At 46.6% G+C, this 24,339-nt stretch overlaps 1 protein-coding gene across 1 annotated transcript in view; it reads right to left on the bottom strand.

Moving 5' to 3' along the window:
- Positions 1-24,339, bottom strand: part of LOC138373316 (F-box DNA helicase 1-like) — a 133,499-nt gene that overhangs the window by 53,768 nt on the left and 55,392 nt on the right. Inside the window, exons 4-6 of the mRNA XM_069339505.1 lie at positions 15,083-15,224; positions 12,755-12,829; positions 12,404-12,532 (exon numbers count right to left, since the gene is read on the bottom strand). Of these exons, the coding sequence (XP_069195606.1) occupies positions 12,404-12,532; positions 12,755-12,796 (171 nt within the window). The 5' untranslated portion in view covers positions 12,797-12,829; positions 15,083-15,224. The remainder of the gene's footprint in view (positions 1-12,403; positions 12,533-12,754; positions 12,830-15,082; positions 15,225-24,339) is intronic.

Below are 24,339 nucleotides of genomic sequence, written 5' to 3'. Positions count from 1 at the left end.
CAAACCGGGAAGGCTATGTAGCACCATCAAATACGCAAAATAATCAGAGGGCGCTAAATATCACCAAGGATGCCAATACGAGAACAAAAACGCATAAGGCGAACGATATCAAAAGTATCCGAGTCACCAAGAATTCTATCGAGGGATAGGTGACCGCGAGGGGCGGTCGGAAAGCAAGACACACGCTCGTCCTGGAAGTCAGGACATTCAAGAAGGACATGCACGACCGTAAGAGGGACAACGCAACTAGGACAATAAGGAGCAGGGCGGCGCTCCATCAAGTGACCATGGGTTAAGCGAGTATGGCCAATACGCAACCTCGCCAGAGCTGTTTCCCACCGCCGGTTACGGTGGAAGGAGGACGGCCACGAGGAAACACAACATTTAAGAGTACGTAGCTTGTTACCAGTAACAGACAACCAAGAAGCCTGCCAACGGGTAAGGACTGAGGAATGGATAACCAGGTAAAAGTCGGAATACGGAATGCCTTTACGAGAGATGGGACAAGAGCGGACAGCTTCCTTAGCGGCAGCATCCGCACGCTCATTTAAAGACACGCCAATATGGCTGGGAACCCAACAAAACTCAACCGACTTAAATTTACTGTGAACGAGAAACAGCCAATGCTGGATCTCGACAACTACTGGATGAACTGGATTAAAGCACCCGAGAGCCATGAGGGCACTACGAGAGTCAACAACAACCACAAAGGAAGACTGACAACGAGAAAGCAGGAGACGAAGAGCATAGAGAATAGCATAAAGTTCCGCTGTAAAGATGCTAGTCTCCGGAAGCAAGCGACACATATAAGTGCGATCAGGAAAAACAACAGAGTAGCCAACACCGTCCGCTGACTTAGACCCATCGGTGAAAACAGAAACGGAGCGGGAGTGAGAAGAAAAGTGCTCGAGGAAAAGGCGTTTTAGAACCGTAGGAGGGGTAAAAGCTTTAGTGATACGAGTCAAGGATGTACAAAACCGCGGAAGAGGGACCCTCCACGGGGGCAAAGAGGGAACAACACGAGGAGAAACATCAGAAATACGAACGGAAAGAGAATCCTGTAGGCGAGATAACCGGACAGAAAGAGGGAGGTGGCGAAGAGGAACAGGAACCGCAGGAGGGGTAAAAGTTAAAGCACGACAGAGGCGAGAGGAAGGATGTTGCAAGGACCGCGCAAGATAGCGAAGACAGTAGCGATCACGGCGGTCCTGGAGAGACAGGAAGCCAGTGTCAACATACAAGCTAAGGACGGGAGTCGAACGAAAGGCACCAGAACTGAGGCGCAACCCAGTATGGTGCAAAGCATCAAGACGGCGAAGAGTAGAAGGAGAAGCAGACGAGTAAGCAGGGCAACCATAATCGAGCTTAGACAGGACGAGAGAGGAATGTAAAGCAAGGAGAGTGCGCCTATCTGCCCCCCAAGAAGTATGGGACAAGACCCGAAGGAGGGTAAGGGCCTTAGAGCACTCAACACGGAGGTAAGAGATATGGGGAGACCAAGACAAACGAGTGTCAAGGAATAACCCCAAAAGCTTCGCGGAATCTTTGTATTCAAGGGGATGACCATAAAGTGACAAAGAGGGACGAAGAACAACCCGTTTCCGCGTAAAAGTCATGGCACAAGTCTTAGAAGTAGAGAACTTGAAGCCATGACCTGTGGCCCAAGACGACACGGCATCAATTGCAAGTTGAAGCCGGCGTTGAAGGAGAGGCGAATCATCACCCTGACAACAAAGGGTAAGATCATCGACATAGAGAGCGGAGAAGACACCAGAAGGAAGAGAGGAAAGAAGACCATTGAGGGCAACCAGAAAAAGAGTAGTGCTCAGAACACTACCCTGGGGCACACCTTCGTATTGCTGAAAAGAGGGAGAGAGCGCGGTACCAAGGCGCACCCGAAAGGAACGACGAGAGAGGAAGCTGCGGAGAAAGAGAGGGAGATGACCACGAAGGCCAAAAGAATGAAGTTGAGATAGGATATGATAACGCCAAGTGGTGTCGTAAGCCTTTTCTAGGTCAAAAAGGACGGCAACAACGGAGGTCTTCGCAGCAAAAGCAGTACGAATATAGACCAAGTTCACCAGGACATCTGTCGTGCTGCGGCACTTGCGGAAACCAAATTGAGAAGGGGAGAGGAGGTGATGGTGTTCCAGGATGAGAAAGGATAAGAATTACTGAATTTGACATGAAACTAGAGTCAGATATTCATTTACTATTGTGCCCCCATACCCACCATGGAGCCACAAATTAGAAGGACACCCAACAAAAAACTATCGCTGATCATGCCGGGGTCCCCAAGGGGTGCGTCGTGAGTATACGCCCCACAAACGCCACCTTAAGAACCGTCAGTCCGTCGAGATCGGGTTCAGTGACGAAAGGAGGAGTGACAATAAAAGGGTCCCCTTGCTCTCTATGTCGGGTACTACAGTTCTACGGGTGCATGAGTAAGCCTTCCCAAAAACTCTGGCGTGAAAATAGTAGTGGTTCGAAAGAATAATCCAAACAGGCTAAAGTTCGGCAGGAAATGGCAATTAGAAAGGAGAAGGGGAGAAAACCAAACTTATGGAAAAGCAAAAGCGATCCGGTAAAATTAGAGAAGACAGTAGCAGGAGCATAAGGCTACAAAAGGACAGAGGACTGTCCCATGAAGCATCACACTCCGGCAGCCGACTACCAAGCCCCCTCATTGTGCCAACGGCCCGGATAGGGAAGGAGTGCTCATGAAGAAGCAAAGAATTGTAGATTTAAGTTGGGACAGGTAGTTTAGCCTATTAGAATGGTAGATCCACCACCAGTGGTTGCTTCCATTAGTAAGAAACAGAAGTACAACATTCACTACCCTAGGTTGTTTAAGTCTCCTCCAGACACATAAGTCATGTGGGTTATACACCTTGATGAAACAATGTTGCCCACCCCATTCAGTTAAATTTATTAAAGTATCAGTGGGACGTCACATTGCACCAGGTACCACCCTTCAGGTGGCTGGGAGATGTGACAGGTTGTTAATTCATCATTTAATCACAGTGCTTGATAAAGGTGCCCTTATTCCAGTTGTCAATCTCTTGCATAAAACCTATCGTTTCAGGGCAGGTGATAGGTTGTCGCAGGCTACAATTGTAGACAATACGCGAATTTTTTAGCATCAAAGCCAAGAGGAGATTCCAGTCACCACAGCGCACTGTATTGCACTTAATGTTACAGATGATATTAAACAGGGTGAGTACAAGACCGAGACGGAAAAATAGTAATACTCAAGAAGTAGGCAAGTTCATTTAAGCACTGGACTTGCAACATGTGCAACAGTCATATAGGAAACTTTTGAGACGGATATTATGTAAATTCCCTAGACTATTTGCAATAGAAGACGACCAAATCGGTCTTCTGGATAGAAATGAACATGTTATTCCTACATTTGATCATCATCTATTTATACTCGTCAATGGAGGCTTCAGGAACGGGCAAAAGAAGTAATTAGGGAGGAGTGTCAGAAGATGTCGAGACAGAATGTGATAGAGCCTAGTACGTCACAATGGTTGTCGCCAGTGGTGTTGGTACGTAAACCGGATGGTAGTTACAGGTTTTGTGTTGACTACCGGAAGGTCAATGAAATACCTAAAGGTGATGTGAACCCTTTGCTACGGATTCAGGAAATAATAGATCAGTTTAGGGCAGCCAAGTACTTTTCCACTCTGGATGCCAATTCGGCGTATTGGTCCATTCCCGTCTCGGAGACGGATAGAGAGAAGACTGTTTTCTCTGATGGGGTTCCTATTTATCAATTCATGCCGATGTCTTTTGGGTTATAGACAGCTCCTTTGTCATTTTAGAGGGCAATTAATTATATCCTCAGTCCAGTCTTGGGAAGGCACTCATTAGCATACCTGGATGATGTGGTTATCTACTCTAGAACGTTTGATGAGCACCTTCGAGATTTGACCGAGACTTTGACATTGTTAGATAAGGCGGGTTTTAAATTGAACATAGGGAAGTGTACTCTGGCATCTCAGTAATTCAAGTTTCTGGGGTTCCAAGTGAGCACAGACGGTATCCGACCTGACCCCGACTCCTGTCGCGCCATTGCTGACATGCCAACACCAAAGACGGCAAGGGGATATCTGTAGGTTTTTTGGAGCAGCCGGATACTTCCGTCGCCACATTGAGGGTCATGCAAGTACATCAGCACCCATAACTGAGCTCACTAAAAAAAATGTTAAATTAATTTGGAAACCAGAGGTTGATAACGCTTATGCAATATTAAAAAGTCAACTCATTACTACTTCAGTATTGGGAGTACCTGATTTCAGGGCCGTTAGTCCGTTGTTCTGCAACGGATAGGGAGGCTTTGGCTGCGGTAGAAATTGTCATACTTTGGGCCGTATTTTTTCCAACGTCACTGTCATTTGTACAGATCACAGGGCTTTATACATATAAATTTTTGAACCCTTAGATCGAGTGGGGGCTGATCTGATTGATCTTCATCACAGTCTTTCAGGAAATCGGTACGTGATGGTGTTGGTTGACCATCTGTCCAGATACACCATCCTGATTGCACTGCCTCAAAGATTCTCGAACTGTTGCAAAGGCGTTCTTGGATAGGTTTGTCACTGTGTTCCCTAAAGTGTAGAAGTAAAGAAACTAACCCTAAAGTGTTAGTTTCTGACTGAGGTCAGGAATTTAATGGGAATACTTTTAGTGAAGCATGTAAAATTGTAGAAACCACTTTAGCATTCACTACGGCGTATCACCCTCAGAATAACGGTATGACAGAACGGACGAACCGGTCGGTTAACGATATGCTTGCAATTCTTGCAGAGCATGATGCAAATTCATGGGACGAACACCTGCCATATGTCCTGCTGGCTCTGAACACTGCCATCCATCAGTCATTTAACACCCAACCCCTTTTGCTTTTCACAGGTCATTCATGTAATTTCCCATCAGGTCTGCTTAACAGCCATAACATTATATATGGTGAAGATTACCCATCAGAGGTTTTAAATAAGATGAAAAATGCATGGAGAATTGTAGCTAGGGCTTATGCTCAGCATTATGACAAGGTACGACCTCTTTAGTCGAAAGTCGGGAATCTTGTGTTGAGAGTTAATGAAGCGGCTCCGGCGAATCAAAGTAGGAAACTTGCACCTAGATGGCGGGGCCCTTATCGAGTATTTAAAGGAAAGGTCCGATTAATTTTGTTATCAAAAGGTATATTTGAGGACCAAGTTGAGAGAACCATCCATATTAATAAGTTAAAATCTTATCACGCGAGGGAGGAACTAGAGCTGCTTTCAGAAAGTCTAATTCCAGACCTGTCTAATGATTCATTTACCGAGTCAGATGCAGAGGATGACCTTGTCAAATCTCACCAAAAGTCGAGTTCAATCTTGTCACCCCATGGTAAGAAGGTCGCGAACTGTACAGCAAAATGTTAGTTAACTCCCCTAGTCAGGTTTGGAAGAGTTCAGAATATATTCCTGTAGAGGCAATGGTGTGTATTTACTGATGTGCATGACTCAGGTAGCATACTTTGCCTTGCTCCAGGGTTTTCCCAACTTCCTATACCCCGGAGTAAAATCCATGCTTCTGCCAGTTGTCTGTCTTTCTCAGGTGTGATGGTACACCAGTTCCAGCCTCCCAATCCCACGTGAACCAAGGATCGAGATCAGCAAGTCTGGGGATGACCCACCTGTGATAAGATCGGGGTCTGTGGCACGTTACATAAAATCCTCCCCCTTGTTCCCTGTAACTCGTCAATTAGATACCCGGAAGGGGTGACTGGAGTACAGTCACCCGGCCGACACCTCATGTCACTAACGAAGTTGTATTGGTCCAGCATGCTGTCTTCACGGAGCAGAGTCCAGAGTCAACGTCAAATCACGGTGGGAAGCTGTCTCAAGGTTACCAACCAAGCTCACCAGCCGTGTAGTCCATCCAATGTAACGTACGTTTATGTTACGTTGTTGGGTAGATTAGATACACATTGTTTGGTGAGTTTTCATATTTATTTAGTAGTCTTTATTACAGAAGTTGGTTGGTGGTATTGTCGTAAACGTTCAGACGGAGCTTGGAGCGGAGCAGAGAGCGGAGTGAGGCCGGAATCACGGAGCTCTATGTAGGAGAGCGTGGCGTCTCGATTGGGAATTGCGAGTGTGAACTCGGGGAGAGAGAGCATTGTAGCTCGATGCGGTCGAGGTCTGCTGTCTCCTCTGTGTCGAAGCTGTAGCATCTTCGGTCGATTAGAACTGTACACGCCGAGTGCTACATTGTTGACTGTGGAAATTGTACTGTCCATAGTCCGTACTGGCGGGAAAACCGGAGGTGGAAGACAAGTGGTCTACGAAGAAGTATGTTAATTGCAACGACTTGTCAGCTCTCTCAAAACTTGCGGTTGTGTCGTCTGTGGAAACCAAGATGCATCACGGTAGTCTCGGGTACGAACAGCACTACCTCTTCAGAGTGCTGCTGAATCGCCAGATGAGGTATAACCCTGTACCTCGGCCCAAGCTCAGCTGCACGATGGGTTGCATGGAAGGTGTACCAGTCCAGTAGTACCGGGATAACAAGTAAACGCCGGTAGATGGCGTCGCCCAGGAGCTGAGGCAGGGCCCACCTGTCCTGTCACCATGCCATCCTCTTCAACGCCACTCGAAACTCACTACCAACGCAAGACATCGTAACACGTCGAAGCTCTGCTCTACTGTGGCAGCCATGATTAACGACAATCCATGACTGTTTGGGTGTGATAAGACAACCCGTTCTCGCAAATTTAATAAGTCAATATTGACTTATTAGTTGCGTGCATAGGCGACATACTAAACATAATAGTTTCCCTTGAAAAGCTTCATAGAAAACACCGACCTTACCTAACCTACTTAGTATGTTAAAATAAGCATCTTATAGCTTCGTAATTACAATTGTTACTTAACCTATTATAGGTATAGGTTAGGTAATAATTGTAATTACGAAGCAATAAGATGCTTATCTTAACATACTAAGTAGGTTAGGTAAGGTCGGTGTTTTCTATGAAGCTTTTCAAGGGAAACTATTATGTTAAGTATGTCACCTATGCACATATTTAATAAGTCAATATTGACTTATTAAATTTGCGAGAACGGGTTGGATAAGAAGTGAACCCGGGTTCATGTTAGCGAGGTCCACCCGAGCTGACATCCGCCAGCTGTCACTCAGTCAGGTGCGGGTAGTACAAGACCCCTGTACTGTCAATAAGTAATTATCAAAAGAAGGCACTAAACCGGGAAGGCTAAGTAGCACCATCAAAGTGCAAAATAATAAAAGGGCACTAAATATCATGCCAATACGAGAACACAAACACATAAGGCGAACGATATCAAAAGTATCCGATTCACCAAGAACTCTATCGAAGGACAAATGACCGCGAGGGACGGTCGGAAAGCAAGACACACACGTCCTGGAAATCAGGACATTCAACAAGGATATGCTCAACTGTAAGAGGGACAACGCAATTTGGACAAAAAGGAGCAGGGGGGGGGGGAGCTCCATTAAGTGACCATGAGTTAAGCTTGTATGGCCAATCCGCAACCTTGCTAGAGCAGTTTAACCCCACCGCCGGTTACGGTGGCAGGAAAAAGGCCAGAAGGGGACAGAACGTTTGAGAGTACGCAGCTTGTTACCAACTACAGAAGACCAGCAACTCTGCCAACGGGGCAAGGATGGAGGAATGAATAACTGGATAAAAGTAGGAATAAGGAATATCTTTATGGGAGATGGGACAAGAACGGATAGCTTCTCTAGCGGCAGCATCCACACGCTCATTTAAAGAAACACCAACATGACTGGGAATCCAGCAAAACTCTACAGATTTAAATTTACAAGAAACTGCCAATGTTGAATCTCGATGACCACCGAATGGACAGGATTAAAGGACCCTAGAGCCATGAGGGCGCTACGAGAGTCAACTACAGCCACAAAGGAGGATTGAGAATGAGAAAGCAACAGACGGAGAACAGAGAGAATAGCATAAAGTTCTGCTATGAAGACGCTAGCCTTAGAAGGGAGGCGACACACACAAGTGCGGTCAGGAAAAACAACAGTAGCCTACACCGTTCGCAGACTTAGACCCATCGGTGAAAATGGAAACAGAGTGGGAGTGCGAAGAAAAGTGCTCAAGAAAAAGACGTTTCAGAACCGTAGGAGGGGTAAAAGCTTTAGTGATGTGGGACAAGGATGTACAAAACTTTGGAAGGGGGGACTCTCCACTGGGGCAAAGAAGGAACAATACGAGGAAAAACATTAGAAATACGAACGGAAAAAGAATCCTGTAAGCGAGATAGTCGGACAGAAAGAGGGAGGCGATGAAGAGGAACAGGAACCACAGGAGGGGTAAAAGTTAAAACACGACAGAGGCGAGAGGAAGGATGCTGTAAGGACAAAGCAAGATAGCGAAGACAGTAGCGATCACGGCGGTCCTGGAGAGAGGGGAAACCAGTGTCATCATACAAGCTGAGGACGGGAGTCAAACGAAAGGCACCATCGCTGAGACGCAACCAAGTATGGTGGAAATCAAGACGGCGAGGGGCATTAACAGAAAAGAATACAGGGCAATCATAATCGAGTTTAGACAGGACGAGAGATTAGTGCAAATAGAGGAGCGTGTGCCTATCCACTCCCCAAGAAGTATGGGACAAAACCTTAAGAAGGTTAAGGGCCTTAGAGCATTCAATTCGGAGATAAGAGATATGGGATGATAAAGACAAACGAGTGTTAAAAATTAACCCCAAAAGCTTAGTGGAATCCCTGTACTCAAGGGGATAACCCTAAAGCGGCAAAGAGGGACGAATAATGACATGCTTCCGAGTAAAAGTCATCGCACAAGTCTTAGACGCAGCTGAACTTGGATCGGTGGCCCAAGACGGCACGGCATCAATCAAGTTGAAGCCGCTGTTGGAGGAGAGGCGAATCACCACCCTGAGAGCAAATATTCAACATAAAGCGGAGAAAACGATAGAGGGAAGAGAGGAAAAGAGTGCAGAGAGAGTGGTACCAAGCCTCACACGAAATGAACAGCGAGAGAGGAAACTTTGGAAGAAGAGAGAGAGATTCCCACGAAGGCCAAAAGAATGAACTTGAGGCAGAATATGATACCGCCATGTATTGTCATAACCCTTTTCCAGGACAAAGTGGACGGCAACAACGGAGGTCTTGGCAGCAAAAGTAGTTCGATATAGACCTCCAAGTTCACCAGGACATCTGTTGTGCTGCGGCATTTGCAAAAACCAAATTGAGAAGGCGAAAGGAAGTGATAGTGCTTCAAGAACCACATCAGACCAACGTTAACTATACGTCAAAGAGCTTACAGACAACTCGTGAGGGCAATAGGGCGGAAGTCCTTGGGGGATGACCCGAGAGACCCTGGTTTCCGAACAGGGAGGACAACAGCATCGAGCCAGTCCTCAGGGACTGACGATGACTTCCAAACTGGATTGTACAGACTCAGTAAATATTGTGCCGTGCACGGAGGGAGATGGCGAAGCATCTCATGATGAATGTCATCGGAGCCTGCCGTCGTAGAACCGCAGAGGGCAGGGCAGACTCAGCTCAGAGAAAGAAAGAGAAGGGATCGTTATAGGTAAGGTGAAGATCAGTACAGAAATCTGAAGGACGTGTACAGAGTAATCCTTATACTCGCTCCATTATCTCATTATCTTAATGGCGTAACTAATTAGCACTAATAAACAAGCTATAATCCTATCCCTAATTACGGGTAACAGTTTTCACACCCTCCTATCCTAGTAAGGGGGTAGTTACTAAATATAAGGAAGCGATATGAGAATAGACAACAGTACAATTTCCAGTCAAGAATGTAGCCCTCGGCATAGGCAGTTCTAATCTTCTCTAAGACACTGCAGCTTCGACACAGAACAGACAGCAGACTAGGACCGCATCGAGCTACAAAGCTCTCCACATTGAGCTCCGCAACTCCGGTCACACTCAGCTCTCTGTTTTGCTCCAAGCTCCATCTCAACGTCTACGACACTGCTGTATCCAGGACTACTAAATAAATATGAAACTCACTAAACACTGTATCTAATCTACCCAACAACGTAACATAATCGTACATTACAGACGAGATTCCAGAATAGGCTTACGAAGGAAGAAACATTGGGGAAGACGAGAACCAGAACTAACAGTTGAAAAGTGGGAACCCAGTTCGGTACCTGGGTTCGTTGTTCGTTGCAGGTCTGGGACCTGCAACGGGTCCACCACAAGAGCACCATGAAGACGAAAGACCGGCGAGACATCGGGATCAAACTTACCCACTATCTTGCGGATACACTTCCAGACCAGTGGCAGAGGAGTTTCGGACGTAACGGTGGAGACAAGACATCCAGCATGCACGTTTAGCCACACAGATGGGCTTACGGTCCACTGCACTCGCCTTCCGAAACAAAAGAAAAGACTCAACCGTCTGCTGGCGGCAGTGCCTCTTCAGGCTGCACGCTTACAACTGACAGCCCAAGCAGTTCACATTCCACCAGGGAACGCACTTCCGCGTTCCCCGAGAGGAAGAGTGAGGAATAGAGCGGAGGGCAGCGTCAAAGACTGTGTCATGAAAAAGGAGGGGGCGTGGGAGAGGTCGGAAACAGTAGCACAGAGAGTAAAGAGGCGCCAGTCAGCCTCGGCATGCCGCCACCTAGGGAAGGAGAGAGGAGGGTGAAAGGAGAAAAAGGTAACAAGGATAGGAAAATGGTTACTGCCATGGAGGTCATCAAGGACCCACCACTCGAAATCTAAGTAAAGGGATGACGAGCACAGAAAGATCGGGACAGGAAAGGGAGCGAGTCCGAGAGCCTAAATGAGTGGGCTCACCAGAATTCAAGTGAGATTCTGGAAGATGATTGGCAGTAAGTAAGTGCCAAGCCCTTATTGGCCCTTAAGGGCCGGAAATCAGGCCTTGTTTTTAATGGGTGGCTGTAGCCAAAAATAATAGGAGCTCCGGTGCTGTATTAGTTGTGGGAGGGGCTATCCTTCCACTGGTAAGCTGGTGAAACAAATTCTGGTAGTGTGTTCTGGGAGTGCTTTGGGGTGGAAACTCTGTCAGGCATCAAGGGGCTGAGGGCAGTCATCAACATCTTTGGCAAAATTTTGCAGGATTAAGGTAAAGAGTGCTTGAGTATTAATGTACATCATTGAGTCGGATCACAGCCTCTTAGGGTAATTACAGCTAGGATATATCTCATTTCAATATACATGTTTTAAATTAAATAAAGTTTACTAATGTATTTGTGTTTAGTTATTTGTTCCCCTATGATTAATGCTGATGCCGTATATATATATGTGTGGTATTTGGAATTCCCCTGGGTGCCCCTCCATTTCATGGATAAAACCGTTGTCCCTTGAATCTAAATTAGTCAAGTAAAATTATATAATTTGCTCCCCAAGCACTTGCATTACCAAGGATCTTAATGCCCTTGAGTTCATGATTAGAGTGTTTCTGTCCTTCCCGAGAGATTAATAATCTAGATACATTCAGGTATGTCAGCGGGAAGGTAATGGCAGTGTTTCAGTAAGTCTTTATTCATTACTTTAAAATTAATAGTCCCTTCATTTGTTGCTTCCTCCTCACTTAATATGTCAGGGTCAACATTAACTGGTAGTTCACCGAGGGGTCACAGTGATCTGCAAGCAGTGTTAACCTGGTGTGTTTAGAGTGAGTAAAGGGTGCAAAGGAGAGGGTTATTACAACAGCCACGTGAAGGAAAGTTGACGGAGTATAGCGAAGATGACAGCCAGCACCACGTAGAGGAAGGGTGACAGTGTAGGTAGACGAGAGAGAATACAATGTAGAAGAAGAGTGATGGAGTGTAAGGTAGAGCATAGCCAGCACCCAGTAGAGGGTGCTGTATGAGAGTATAGAGTAGTGGGCTGCTCTCCCTTCTCCGTACTCTTCCCTGCTGTTTTCCTGACGGAGTATAGGGTAGAGATGTACCTTCTCCGTTCTCTCCCCCGCTGCTGTTTCCCTCTCCGTTCTCTCCCCCTGCCGCTCTACCCTCTCTGTTCTCTACCCCTGCTGCTGCTCTACTCTCTCCGTTCTCGCCCCCTGCTGCTCTACCCTCTCCGTTCTCGCCCCCTGCTGCTCTACCCTCTCCGTTCTCGCCCCCTGCCGCTCTGCCCTCTCCGTTCTCTACCCCTGCTGCTGCTCTACTCTCTCCGTTCTCGCCCCCTGCTGCTCTACCCTTTCCGTTCTCCCCCCCCCCCCTTGCCGCTCTGCCCTCTCCGTTCTCTCCCCCTGCTGCTCTACCCTTTCCGTTCTCCCCCCCCCCCCTTGCCGCTCTGCCCTCTCCGCTCTCTCCCCCCTGCTGCTCTACCCTCTCCGTCCTCCCCCCCTGCTGCTCTACCCTCTCCGTTCTCTCCCTCTGCTGACCTTGGCACAGTGTTGGTTGAGGATGATATCCAAGACGGCGTCACTGATGTCCTCTGCTCCGTCGACCAGCAACACGTCATAGCCCTGGATACGAGGCTTGGTCAGCTGCCAGGCCTTTACCAGTCCGTCCTGTTGACAACACAACCGTCACAAGTGCTCGCGCCACAACATTTATATCAATGGAAAACATGCCATATCTCAGATGGGTAACAGTGGAAAACATGCAATCTGTCAGATACGTAACGGTGAAAAACATGCCATCTGTCACAGTGGAATACATAACACACCTGTGTCATCGACACCTGCAGCCTGGTCGAGCACGTCTTACAACACTGTCCATAACCCACTCACCTGTGTCATGGAGATTTGCTGCCTCACCGAGCACCTGTTCATCTCCTTCCACACTGACTCAGCAATAGACAGGATCTGACAATACAAAATTCAAGTATAAACACAAAGTACATCGCAGGTCAGTTATCGTCACTGTTCACTGTACCTAGCAGGGAAGGTACAGCCGAACATAATGCAATAGTTCTGCACTTGACCTTGCATCTGTATGTGAAATTACAGTAAAATATTCTCCTCTAGGTCTTGAGGGCAGTATGCTTAAGTAGTGGTTAAAATAAACGTGCTTTTCTAAGGAAAATATGCACCTCTAGGGTGTAAGAGATGTATACTTCCCTAGCGCCTAAGGGAAGTATACTCATCTGGAACTCAAGGAAAAGTATGCTACTTTCTTACTGAGGGAAAATATACTCTTTTGGCGCCAAAAAGAAAATATGCTCACCTAGCATCCTAAGGTAAGTGTATTTCACCAGTGATTCAGGGTAAGTGGAAAGTAGAAAATTTCTCTTCAGTGGAAAGATGCAGCCGCCATCCCCCCCCCCCCCCAAGTGGGGAGATGCAGCCAACATTTCACCCCCAAGTGGGGAGATGCAGCCAACATTTCACCCCCAAGTGGGGAGATGCAGCCAACATCCCCCCCAATGGGTAGATGCAGGAAACATTATCCCCCACCAAGAGGGGAGATGCAGCCAACATTTCACCCCCAAGTGGGGAGATGCAGCGAACATTCTCACACAAGTGGGGAGATGCAGTCAACATTCTCCCCCCCCCCCCTAAGTGGGGAGAAGCAGCAAACATTTCCCCTCAAACAGAGCTACAGCCAATGTTCTCCTCAGATGGAAAGTTGCAACCAACTTTGATCTAGTTACACCCGACACCGGCCATGTTCCGGAGTGTTGGTGAGAACCATTGCTCCGAGGGCCCTTACTCAGCCGGAGTGTGTTCCTTTACCACATTTAGTACAGGTTGCTTGTGTTCAGATCTTGAGATCCACGAGAGGCGAGACAGCAGGCCGATAGAAGGACGACGTTTGATTCCACTATGCTTGGAAGACTGTTGGGGAGTTTGGTGTCCATCTTGGTATTTGTGTTCGTTTTTATTGATTGCATGGAAGGAACACAAGAGTTGCAAGGAACATTGCCCTCAATTGGAGAGCTATAGTCAACTATCCTTTTCATGTGGTAGTGTAATCAACATTCCCCTCAAATTAAAAGTTATAGCCAAACTTTTCCATCAATGTTTGAGTTACAGCCAACATTTCCCTCTAGCGGAGAATTAAATTCAACATTCACCTTAAGTGGAGTTATACCCAACATTCCCCTTAAGAGATGCATTTACCAATATCAGTTGGAAATGGAATTGATAAAGGTTACTATTAAATTGTTAATAGTTGATCAGTAGGTTGTTGATACCAGTTGCCCTATAAATCAATTTAGTAACAACTATTCGTCTTGGCGACAATTCCTGTCTCTTTCTTGTCTAATAAGTCTGTGAAACAGTGAGACGAGAGTAACCTTTATAATAACGTTTCGCATGTATGGGATTACTCCAGACTAACATAGTCCCACGAATGTCTGCTACACCTCATACATTATCTGCATGCAGAATGCCATCTGGAATCATAGTTATGTAACATCTGTGTCTCTCTCAACACCATTGGCCGCATTCTCCTTCCTCAGCCAACAGTTGTGTAATAGTGTCGTATTTTCCCCAGCACTGTTGGCACACAAGGGGTGTGAAACACTATGGGGCTCCCCACATTCCTTGCCGAGATGCAGTTAATATTGCTAAGAATTTCCTTGATTCCGTCTCCTGTAAATCCCACATTACACCATCTTGTCTTTGCCTCATAATATTTTTCCATTATATCAACACTGAATTGGCAGTTGTCATGATAGTGGCTTTACTGTATACATTGACGCCTTACTTGTACTACCGTTCTCTCTCTGCTACTTTCTGAATATACTAAACGCCAAAAACCAGTTGCTTTCTCTGCCGTCAGTGGTGTCCTCTTGAGTCGACACCCTTGAGTTGCACATGTGGCTACTTGTGTAACTCAACGTCTCTCAATGACAATGTCAGTCCTTAACAAAAGAGCAAGTTCACATATCCATTAGGAAGAAGCCAACTCCGTGGTGTAGCTGTCAACACATATTGCCTTGACATGAGCTGGACCAACACGTTATCTTACCAGCACAACAATATATTGGACTAACCCTCAACATATAGTGAACCTACAGATAATAATATCACACTAGCCAATATATTGGACTAACCTTCAACATGGACTGGACCTACAAATTATATTACAGACTCACAACATATTGGACTAACCTCATATTGATATTTGTCTGTCACGGTCTCAATTTCCCGACGGTTGAGCGTGTCATTGCGCACGTGCTGCAGAGTGATGTACTCGTTCGAGGAACTCACGAAGCAGTTAACTGTTCTTCTTACCAAGTCAAGGGTCTTATAGCTGCAAGTTGTTGGAAAAATGTACAACAGTTATTAGGACAGTGTACATAAGTTACTGACAGTGTGTACACGTTATTAGTAAAGTGTCCCCCCAAGTTGGTGGGGAGAGTGGTCCCCCTCCCCCCCCAAGTTGGTGGGGAGAGTGGTCCCCCTCCCCCCCCAAGTTGGTGGGGAGAGTGGTCCCCCCCCCCCAAGTTGGTGGGGAGAGTGGTCCCCCCCCCCCAAGTTGGTGGGGAGAGAGGTCCCCCCCCCCCAAGTTGGTGGGGAGAGTGTCCCGCCAAGTCGTTAGAATGCGTGTTTTCCCCAAGTTGTTGGATAGTGTGTTTCTCCCAAGTTGTTGGGAGTGTGTCCCCCCAAAGTTGTTGGGAGTGTGTCCCCCCCCCCTCCCCAAGTTGTTGGGAGTGTGTCTCCCCCCCCCAAGTTGTTGGGAAGATTGTTCTCCCCAAGTTGTTGGGAAAGAGTATCCCCCACTAGTTGTTGGGAAAGAGTGTCCCCCCCCCCTCCCCCAAGTTGTTGGGAAGAGTGCCTCCACCCCCCCCCCCCCTAAAGTTGTTGGGAGAACTTTGAGAGTTCATTTTTCAATTACCCTTGACAGTGAAGAAAAACGTAAGAAATATTGAGAAGTAAGTAATTATCAAAAGAAGGCACCAAACCGGGAAGGCTATGTAGCACCATCAAATGTGCGGAATAATCAGAGGGCACTAAATATCACCAAGGATGCCAATACGGGAACAAAAACGCATAAGGCGAACGATATCAAAAGTATCCGAGTCACCAAGAATTCCATTGAGGGACAGGCGACCACGAGGGGCAGTCGGAAACCAAGACACACGCTCGTCCTGGAAGTCAGGACATTCAAGAAGGACATGCACGACCGTAAGAGGGACAATGGAATTAGGACAATAAGGAGCAGGGCGGTGCTCCATCAAGTGACTATGGGTTAAGCGAGTATGGCCAATACGCAACCTCGCCAGAGCTGTTTCCCATCGCCGGTTGCGGTGGCAGGACGGCCACGAGGAAACACAACATTTAAGAGTACGAAGTTTGTTACCAGTAACAGCCGACCAAGAAGCCTGCCAACATGCATGAATGGAGGAATGGATAACCGGGTAAAAGTTGGAATATGGAATAACTTTACGAGAGATGGGACAAGAGCAGACAGCTTCCTTGGCGGCAGCATCCGCACGCTCATTTAAAGACACCCCAATATGGCTGGGAACCCAACAAAACTCAACTGACTTAAATTTACTGTGGACAAGAAACAGCCAACGCTGGATCTCGACATCTACTGGATTAACCGGATTAAAGGACCCGAGAGCCATGAGGGCACTACGCGAGTCAACAACAACTACAAAGGAAGATTGACAATGAAAAAGCAGGAGACGAAGAGCAGAGAGAATAGCATAAAGCTCCACTGTAAAGATGCTAGTCTCAGGAGGTAAGCGACACATAAGTGCGATCAGGAAAAACAACAGAATAGCCAACACCGTCCGCAGACTTAGACCCATCAGTGAAGACAGAAACGGAGCGGGAGTGAGAAGAAAAGTGCTCAAGGAAAAGGCGTTTTAGAACCGTAGGAAGGGTAAAAGCTTTAGTGATGCGGGTCAAGGAGGTACAAAGCTGCGGAAGGGGAACTCTCCACGGGGGCAAAGAAGGCACAACGAGGAGAAACATTAGAAACACGAACGGAAAGAAAATCCTGTAAGTGAGATAACCGAACAGAAAGAAGGAGGTGGTGAAGAGGAACAGGAACCGCAGGAGGGGTAAAAGTTAAAGCACGACAGAGGCGAGAGGAAAGATGTTGTAAGGATCGCGCAAGATAGCGAAGACAGTAGCAATCACGGCGGTCCTAGAGAGACAGGAAGCCAGTGTCAACATACAAGCTAAGGAAGGGAGTCGAACGAAAGGCACCAGAACTGAGGCGCATCCCAGTATGGTGCAAAGCATCAAGACGGCGAAGAGTAGAAGGAGAAGCAGATGAGTAAGCAGGGCAACCATAATCGAGCTTAGACAGGACGAGAGAGGAATGTAAAGCAAGGAGTGCGCGCCTATCCGCTCCCCAAGATGTATGGGACAATACCCGAAGGAGGGCAAGGGCCTTAGAGCACTCAACACGGAGGCAAGAGATATGGGGAGACCAAGACAAACGAGTGTCAAGAAATAACCCCAAAAGCTTCACGGAATCTTTGTACTCAAGGGGATGACCATAAAGTGACAGAGTGACAAAGAACGATCCGTTTCCTAGTAAAACACATGGCACAAGTCTTAGAAGTAGAGAACTTGAAGCCATGATCGGTGGCCGAAGACGGCACGGCATCAATTGCAAGTTGAAGCCGGCGCTGAAGGAGAGGCGAATCATCACCCTGACAGCAAAGAGTAAGATCATCGACGGAGAGCAGAAAAGACACCTGAAGGAAGAGAGGAAAGAAGACCATTGAGGGCAACCAGAAAAATAGTAGTGCTCAGAACACTACCCTTGGGCACACCTTCGTACTGCTGAAAATAGGCAGAGAGAGCGGTACCAAGGCGCACCCAAAAGGGACGACGAGAGAGGAAGCTGCGGAGAAAGAGAGGGAGATGACCACGAAGGCCAAAAGAATGAAGCTGGGACAGAATATGATATCGCCAAGTGGTGTCGTAAGTCTTTTCCAGGTCAAAAAGGACGGCAACAACAGAGGTCCTCGCAGCAAAAGCAGTACGAATATAGACCTCCAAGTTCACCAGGACATCTGTCGTGCTGCGGCACTTGCGAAAACCAAATTGAGAAGGGGAGAGGAGGTGATGGTGTTCCAGGAACCACATCAGACAAACGTTAACCATACGTTCAAAGACTTTGCAGACACAACTTGTGAGGGCAATAGGGCGAAAGTCCTTAGGGGAAGTTCCCAGAGACCCTGGTTTGCGACCAGGGAGGACAACGGCATCGAGCCAGTCCTCAGGGACTGATAACGATTCCCAGATCCGATTATACAGACTCAGTAAATACCGAGACGTGCATGGAGGGAGATGGCGAAGCATCTCATAATGAATACCATCGGAGCCCGCCGCCGTAGAACCGCAGAGGGCCAGGGCAGAACGAAGTTCAGAGAGAGAAGGGATCGTTATAGGAAAGTCGAAGACGAGTGCATAAATCTAAAGGACGAGACTCAAAGACAGGTTTACGAAGAAGGAAAGATTGGGGAAGATGAAGACCAGAGCAGACAGAAGAAAAGTGAGAACCCAGTTCAGTAGCGACCTGCAACGGGTCTGCCACAAGAGTACCACGGAGGTGAAGGACCGGGGAAACATCGGGAACGAACTTACACGTAATCTTGCGGAAACGCTTCCAGATCTGTGGCAGGGGAGTTTCAGACGTAATTGTGGAGACATAAGTCCAACATTCACGTTTAGCCATACGGATGGCCCTACGGGCCACCGCACTCCCTTTCCGAAAGAAAAGAATCGGTCGTCTGCCGCCGGCGGTGCCTCTTCCAGGCTGCACGTTTACAGCAGACAGCCCGAGCACAGTCCGCATTCCACCAGTGAACGCACTTCCGTGAACCCCGAGAGGAAGAGCGAGGAATAGAGCAGAGGGCAGCGTCGAGGGCAGCGTCGAGGGCAGCGTCGAGGGCAGTGTCATGAAAAAGGAGGAGAGCGTGAGGGAGAGGTAAGAGAGAGCAGCACTGAGGGTAAATAGGTTCCAGTCCGCTTTAGCAAACTGCCACCTAAGAAAAAAGAGGGAAGGGCGAAACGAGAAAAAGTTAACAAGGATAGGGAAAGGATCACTGCCATGGAGGTCATCAAGAACCTGCCACGTGAAATCTAAATAAATAGAAGAAGAGCAGAGAGAAAGATCAAGACAGGAAAGGGTGCAAGTCCGAGAGTCCAAATGAGTGGGCTCACCAGAATTCAGAAGAGACAGGGAAGAAGAGAGGAGAAACGGCTCAAGAAGGCGACCACGGGTATTCGTCAAAACATCACCCCAAAGAGAATGACGACAATTGAAGTCACCCAGCAGGAGCACAGGCTCCGGCAAGGAGTCCAAGAGATGTTTCAAATCAGGAAGAGAAAGCAGGACACTCGGGGGGAGATAAATGGAAGAAACTGTGTACCATTTCCCCACAATGATACGAGCAGCAGAACAATGGAGACGCAAAGGAAAAAGTAAAGGAACAAAGGGAACATCAGCGCGGATCAGGAGAGCAGAAGAATTAGGAGCCCCAGCAATGGCTGGGATGGGTGGGCGGAGAGAAAGGAATAGCCACAAAAACGACCATGACGAGCACCAAGCATCGGCTCCTGGAGACAGACAAAAAAGGGCGAAAACCGCGAAATCAGAAGTTTGAGTTCGAGGAAATTGGCGTAATAACCTCGAATGTTCCATTGAAGAATAGACATCGACGAGAAGAGAAAGGACAACAAAGAACAATGAAGAAACAAAGGCGAAAGAGCAACACAGCACGTTAAAGAATATCAGGGTCGGGATCAGAGTCAGCAAAGTAAGGGTTAGGGGGCATGGGTAAATTGAGCAAAGACGGAGGGAAGGAAGCGGGAGAACAGCCCAGAGGTGGGCGGGCGGGGTCCGAAGGAGGAGACAACGGAGAGGAGCAGTCAAGGACAGCAGCAGGAAGAGGGGGAGTAGAAAGAGGGGAGTGCACCTCAGCAAGAGCAGCAACCGAAAGGGAAGCAGGGGCCAAAGAAACCTCCATAGCAGGAACAGGGGGCGCAAGCACAGAAATGGGAGGGGAAGGAGCAACAGAGCCAGAAGTAGGGGCCAAGGAAGAAAGCGAAGCCTTCTTACCTGCCGGGGAGGAGGAAGGAGAGGAGCCAGGCTTACGTTTCTGACTTAAAGAGACCGGTGTCCCAGCAACTACGTACCGGGCAACGGATTCCAGTGTCTCAACAGAAGCTGAACGAGAGCACACACGACGGCCGTTAGGAGAGCGATGGACATTCGCCTGCACCGACAGGCGGCGGGGAGAGCCAATAGATGGAGGAAGAGGACGGGAAGGAGGATCGGAGGGAGACGAGGAAGAAGACACAGGAGACACGACAGACCGGGTAGAAAGAAAGGGAACCCCAGACAGAGGACGAGGAGGGGGACCCTTCGGGACAGAACTCAAAGGAACAGAGGAGGGGGCAGTGGGCGTATCAGGGTCCAAGGCCCAGAAACGGTTGTGAGTCTGAGGAAGGAGGGAAGGACGAGGAGAGGAAGAGAGCAACACGCGAGCATAAGAGACGTTAGCATAAGGCGGGAGCCGGCAAACCTGGCGCCTCGCCTCAGCAAAAGATAAACGCTCCCAGTGCTTCAAGTTGAGGACGGCCGCCTCAAGCTTGTAATGGATACAGGCACGGGAGAAGGTAGAATGGGCCTCACCGCAGTTGAGGCAGCGAGCCTGGGGAGAAGTTCACTCCGACTTAGAGTGACCTTCGCCCCCACACAAAGGACAGAGAGAGAGAGAGAGAGAGTGAGTCCCAGAGCAGCGGAGGGCACCATGCCCAAACCTCCAGCACTTGTTACAAAGCCGAGGAGAAGGAATATACTCCTGGACAGAGCACCTAGCACCAGCAAGAATGACAGAAGATGGAAGGGTCCTACCATCAAAGGTGATCTTCACAACACGAAGGGGTTGACGGCGACGACCACGAGGGGGACGAGTAAACGAGTCAACCTGGAGGACAGAATGGCCTTGGGCATCAAGGATATGCCGAATATCATCGTGGCAATCCTGCAGATTCCGAACACCGGTTGCAACAAGGGGCGGGAGGAGAATAGTGCCAACACTGGCATTCATCTGAACGTTCTTGGAGACCCGAACAGGGATCTCGCCAAGGCAAGACAAGGCTGCCAAGCGGGAAGCTGCATCCTGAGAAGGATTAGCAACGACACGTGTTCCGAGACGAGTGGGGTTGAAGGTAACAGACGCATCCACGGAATCAACAAGATGCCAATGGAGGGAGAAATCGTCAGGAGGGCGCAAAATCAAGAGGGAGGAGATCAAAGTATTTGACCCATGAAGCGGGACCAAACAAGGCCTGATACGCAGCAGTACGGAAAGGAATCGAGCGAGTGCGGTCAGGGCGCGAAAGACGTTGAGAACCCCCAGAGAGAGAGGGGTCAAGGCGCAGTAGTCACAACTGAGAGACTTAGCCTCACCAGGGGACGAAGTTCTCACCACTGGGGACTGGAGGCTCGACCCAACCACAGAGGAGGGAGGGGAGCTGGGGGAAGAAGTCAGGAGAGTCAAAGGAAGAGCAAGGTCGGGGCCAAACGCAGCTGGAGCTAGAGCCTGGTCTTCCAAAACAGGCCGACTCAGGGGCTTGGTCGCCCACCCCACGAGCCTGAGAGGGTACAACGGAAACATTTATCGACAGAGACGAAGAAAAAGAAATTCATCCACGAATGTGCCCCCATACCCACCATGGAGCCACAATTAGAGGCAGGACACCCAACAGGAAGCTATCGCCGATCATGCCGGTCTCCCTAGGGGTGCGTCGTGAGTATACGCCCCACAAACGCCACCTTAAGAACCGTCAGTCCGTCGAGATCGGGTTCAGCGACGAAAGGGGGATTGACAATAAAAGGTTCCCCTCGCTCGAGACGTCGGGTACAACAGTTCTATGGGTGCAAGAGTATGCCTCCTCAAGCACCCGGGCGTCAAAATAGAAGTAGTCCAATGAAAGATCCAAAACAAGCAAAAGGTCGGCAGGAAACGACAAGCAGATAGGAGAAGAGGGGGGAGAAAAATGAAACAGAAGGAAAATGAAAAGGTGCTCAGCACAATTGGAGAGGACGGCAGCATGAGCACAAGGCCACGAAAGGACAGAGGACTGTCCCAAGGAGCATCACACTCCAGCAGCCGCCCACTGAGCCCCCCCTCACGGCATCAACGAGCTGAGCGGGGAGGGGGAAATATTGAGAAGATTTGTTTTAGAATCATTAATCTTACCCTTTTGGTCATAGTCTACCACATATGTTTACAAGAAAGACTGCTACCAAAATATACTATAATAATAATAAATAATAATAATATTATTATTTATTATTATTATTATTTAAACAATAATAATAATAAATAATAAATATTAATAATAATAATAATAATAATAATAATAATAATAAAATAATAATAAAAAATAATAATATATATAAATATATAAATATAAATATATAAATATATATATATATATATATATATATATATATATATATATATATATATATATTATATATATATATATATGTCGTACCTAGTAGCCAGAACTCACTTTTTGGCCTACTATGCAAGGCCCGATTTGCCTAATAAGCCAAGTTTTCCTGAATTATTGTATTTTCTCTTTTTTTTTTCTTATGAAATGATAAAGCTACCCATTTCATTATGTATGAGGTAAAATTATTTTTATTGGAGTTAAAATTAACGTAGATATATGACCGAACCTAACCAACCCTACCTAACCTAACCTATCTTTATAGGTTAGGTTTGGTTAGGTAGCCGAAAAGTTAGGTTAGGTAGGTTAGGTAGTCGAAAAACAATTGATGAAAACTTGGCTTATTAGGCAAAACGGGCCTTGAATAGTAGGCTGAGAAGTGCGTTCTGGCTACTAGGTACGACATATATATATATATATATATATATATATATATATATATATATATATATATATATATATATATATATATATATATGTCGTACCTAGTAGCCAGAACGCACTTCTCAGCCTACTATTCAAGGCCCGTTTTGCCTAATAAGCCAAGTTTTCATCAATTAATTGTTTTTCGGCTACCTAACCTACCTAACCTAACTTTTTCGGCTACCTAACCAAACCTAACCTATAAAGATAGGTTAGGGTTGGTTAGGTTCGGTCATATATCTACGTTAATTGTAACTCCAATAAAAAAAAAATTGACCCCATACATAATGAAATAGGTAGCTATCATTTCATACGAAAAAAATTAGAGAAAATATATTAATTCAGGAAAACTTGGCTTATTAGGCAAATCGGGCCTTGCATATTTGGCCGAGAAGTGCATTCTGGCTATTAGGTACGACATTTTATATATATATATATATATATATATATATATATATATATATATATATATATATATATATATATATATATATATATATATATATATATATATATATATATATATATTTATTTTTGAATATGACCGAAAAAGTAAGATTAATAACTAACCCGAATTTTCTCAATATTTCTTATGTTTCTTTATACTGTTGATGGTAATTGAAAAATCAATTCTCCAAAATTCATTTTAATTTCTAGTCTGACGCAACACGAACGCATTTCGTAATAACTTATTACATTTTCAAAGACTTTAGTTTACACACACACAACTATAACCTGCAAACACTAAACAGAGTTTTACTATGCTAATATTTAAACAGCTTTTGTCTTATATACTCGCATTTGGGTGAGGTGATATGTTACAACAGTTTTGGATGAGGTGACTTTTTGATGTGTAGTGCCTCGCTGATGTCGAGTCTCCTGCTATCGCTGTATCTATCGATGATTTCAGTTTTGTTGTCAAGATTTCTCTGGTGATGGTCTGGTTGCGAGAAGAGATTATATGTTCACTGATGGCGTCCTGTCGCTTAAGTATTGTTAGTCGCCTGGAAAGAGACGTTGTCGTGTTGCCTATATACCGAGTTCTTTGGGGCTTACAGTCCCCAAGAGGACATTTAAAAGCATAGACGACGTTGGTCTCCTTCAAAGCGTTATGCTTTGTGTCTGGGGAGTTTTTCACGAGTAGATTGGCAGTTTTAGTTTTATAATAAATTATCAATTATATTTTCAGATTTTTGTCTGTAGGGATGACGTTCCTATCTACAATATCTTTTAGGACCCTTTCCTTCGTTTTATGAGTCGTCGGAAAGAAGTTCCTGTAAAATAGTCTAATAGGGGGGTACAAGTGTTGTGTTGGTTGACTCTTCAGAGGTTGCATGGCGTTCCACCTTACTTTTTATGATGTCGAAACATATTATAACAGATTTTCACACATTAATTCTCTAGTGTTTGTGATTAAATATTTAAATTTTACATCAAGCAAATGATGAAGTATTTTAATTACCATATTTCAGGTTATCGCACCCTACTGTTTATTACTCTTACCT

Source organism: Procambarus clarkii, chromosome 41, assembly GCF_040958095.1.
Source record: "Procambarus clarkii isolate CNS0578487 chromosome 41, FALCON_Pclarkii_2.0, whole genome shotgun sequence".
In the NCBI taxonomy this organism is placed as follows: Eukaryota; Metazoa; Arthropoda; class Malacostraca; order Decapoda; family Cambaridae; genus Procambarus; species Procambarus clarkii.
The sequence above is the reverse complement of the archived record's forward strand: the minus strand, read 5'-3'. Positions and strand labels throughout refer to the sequence as shown.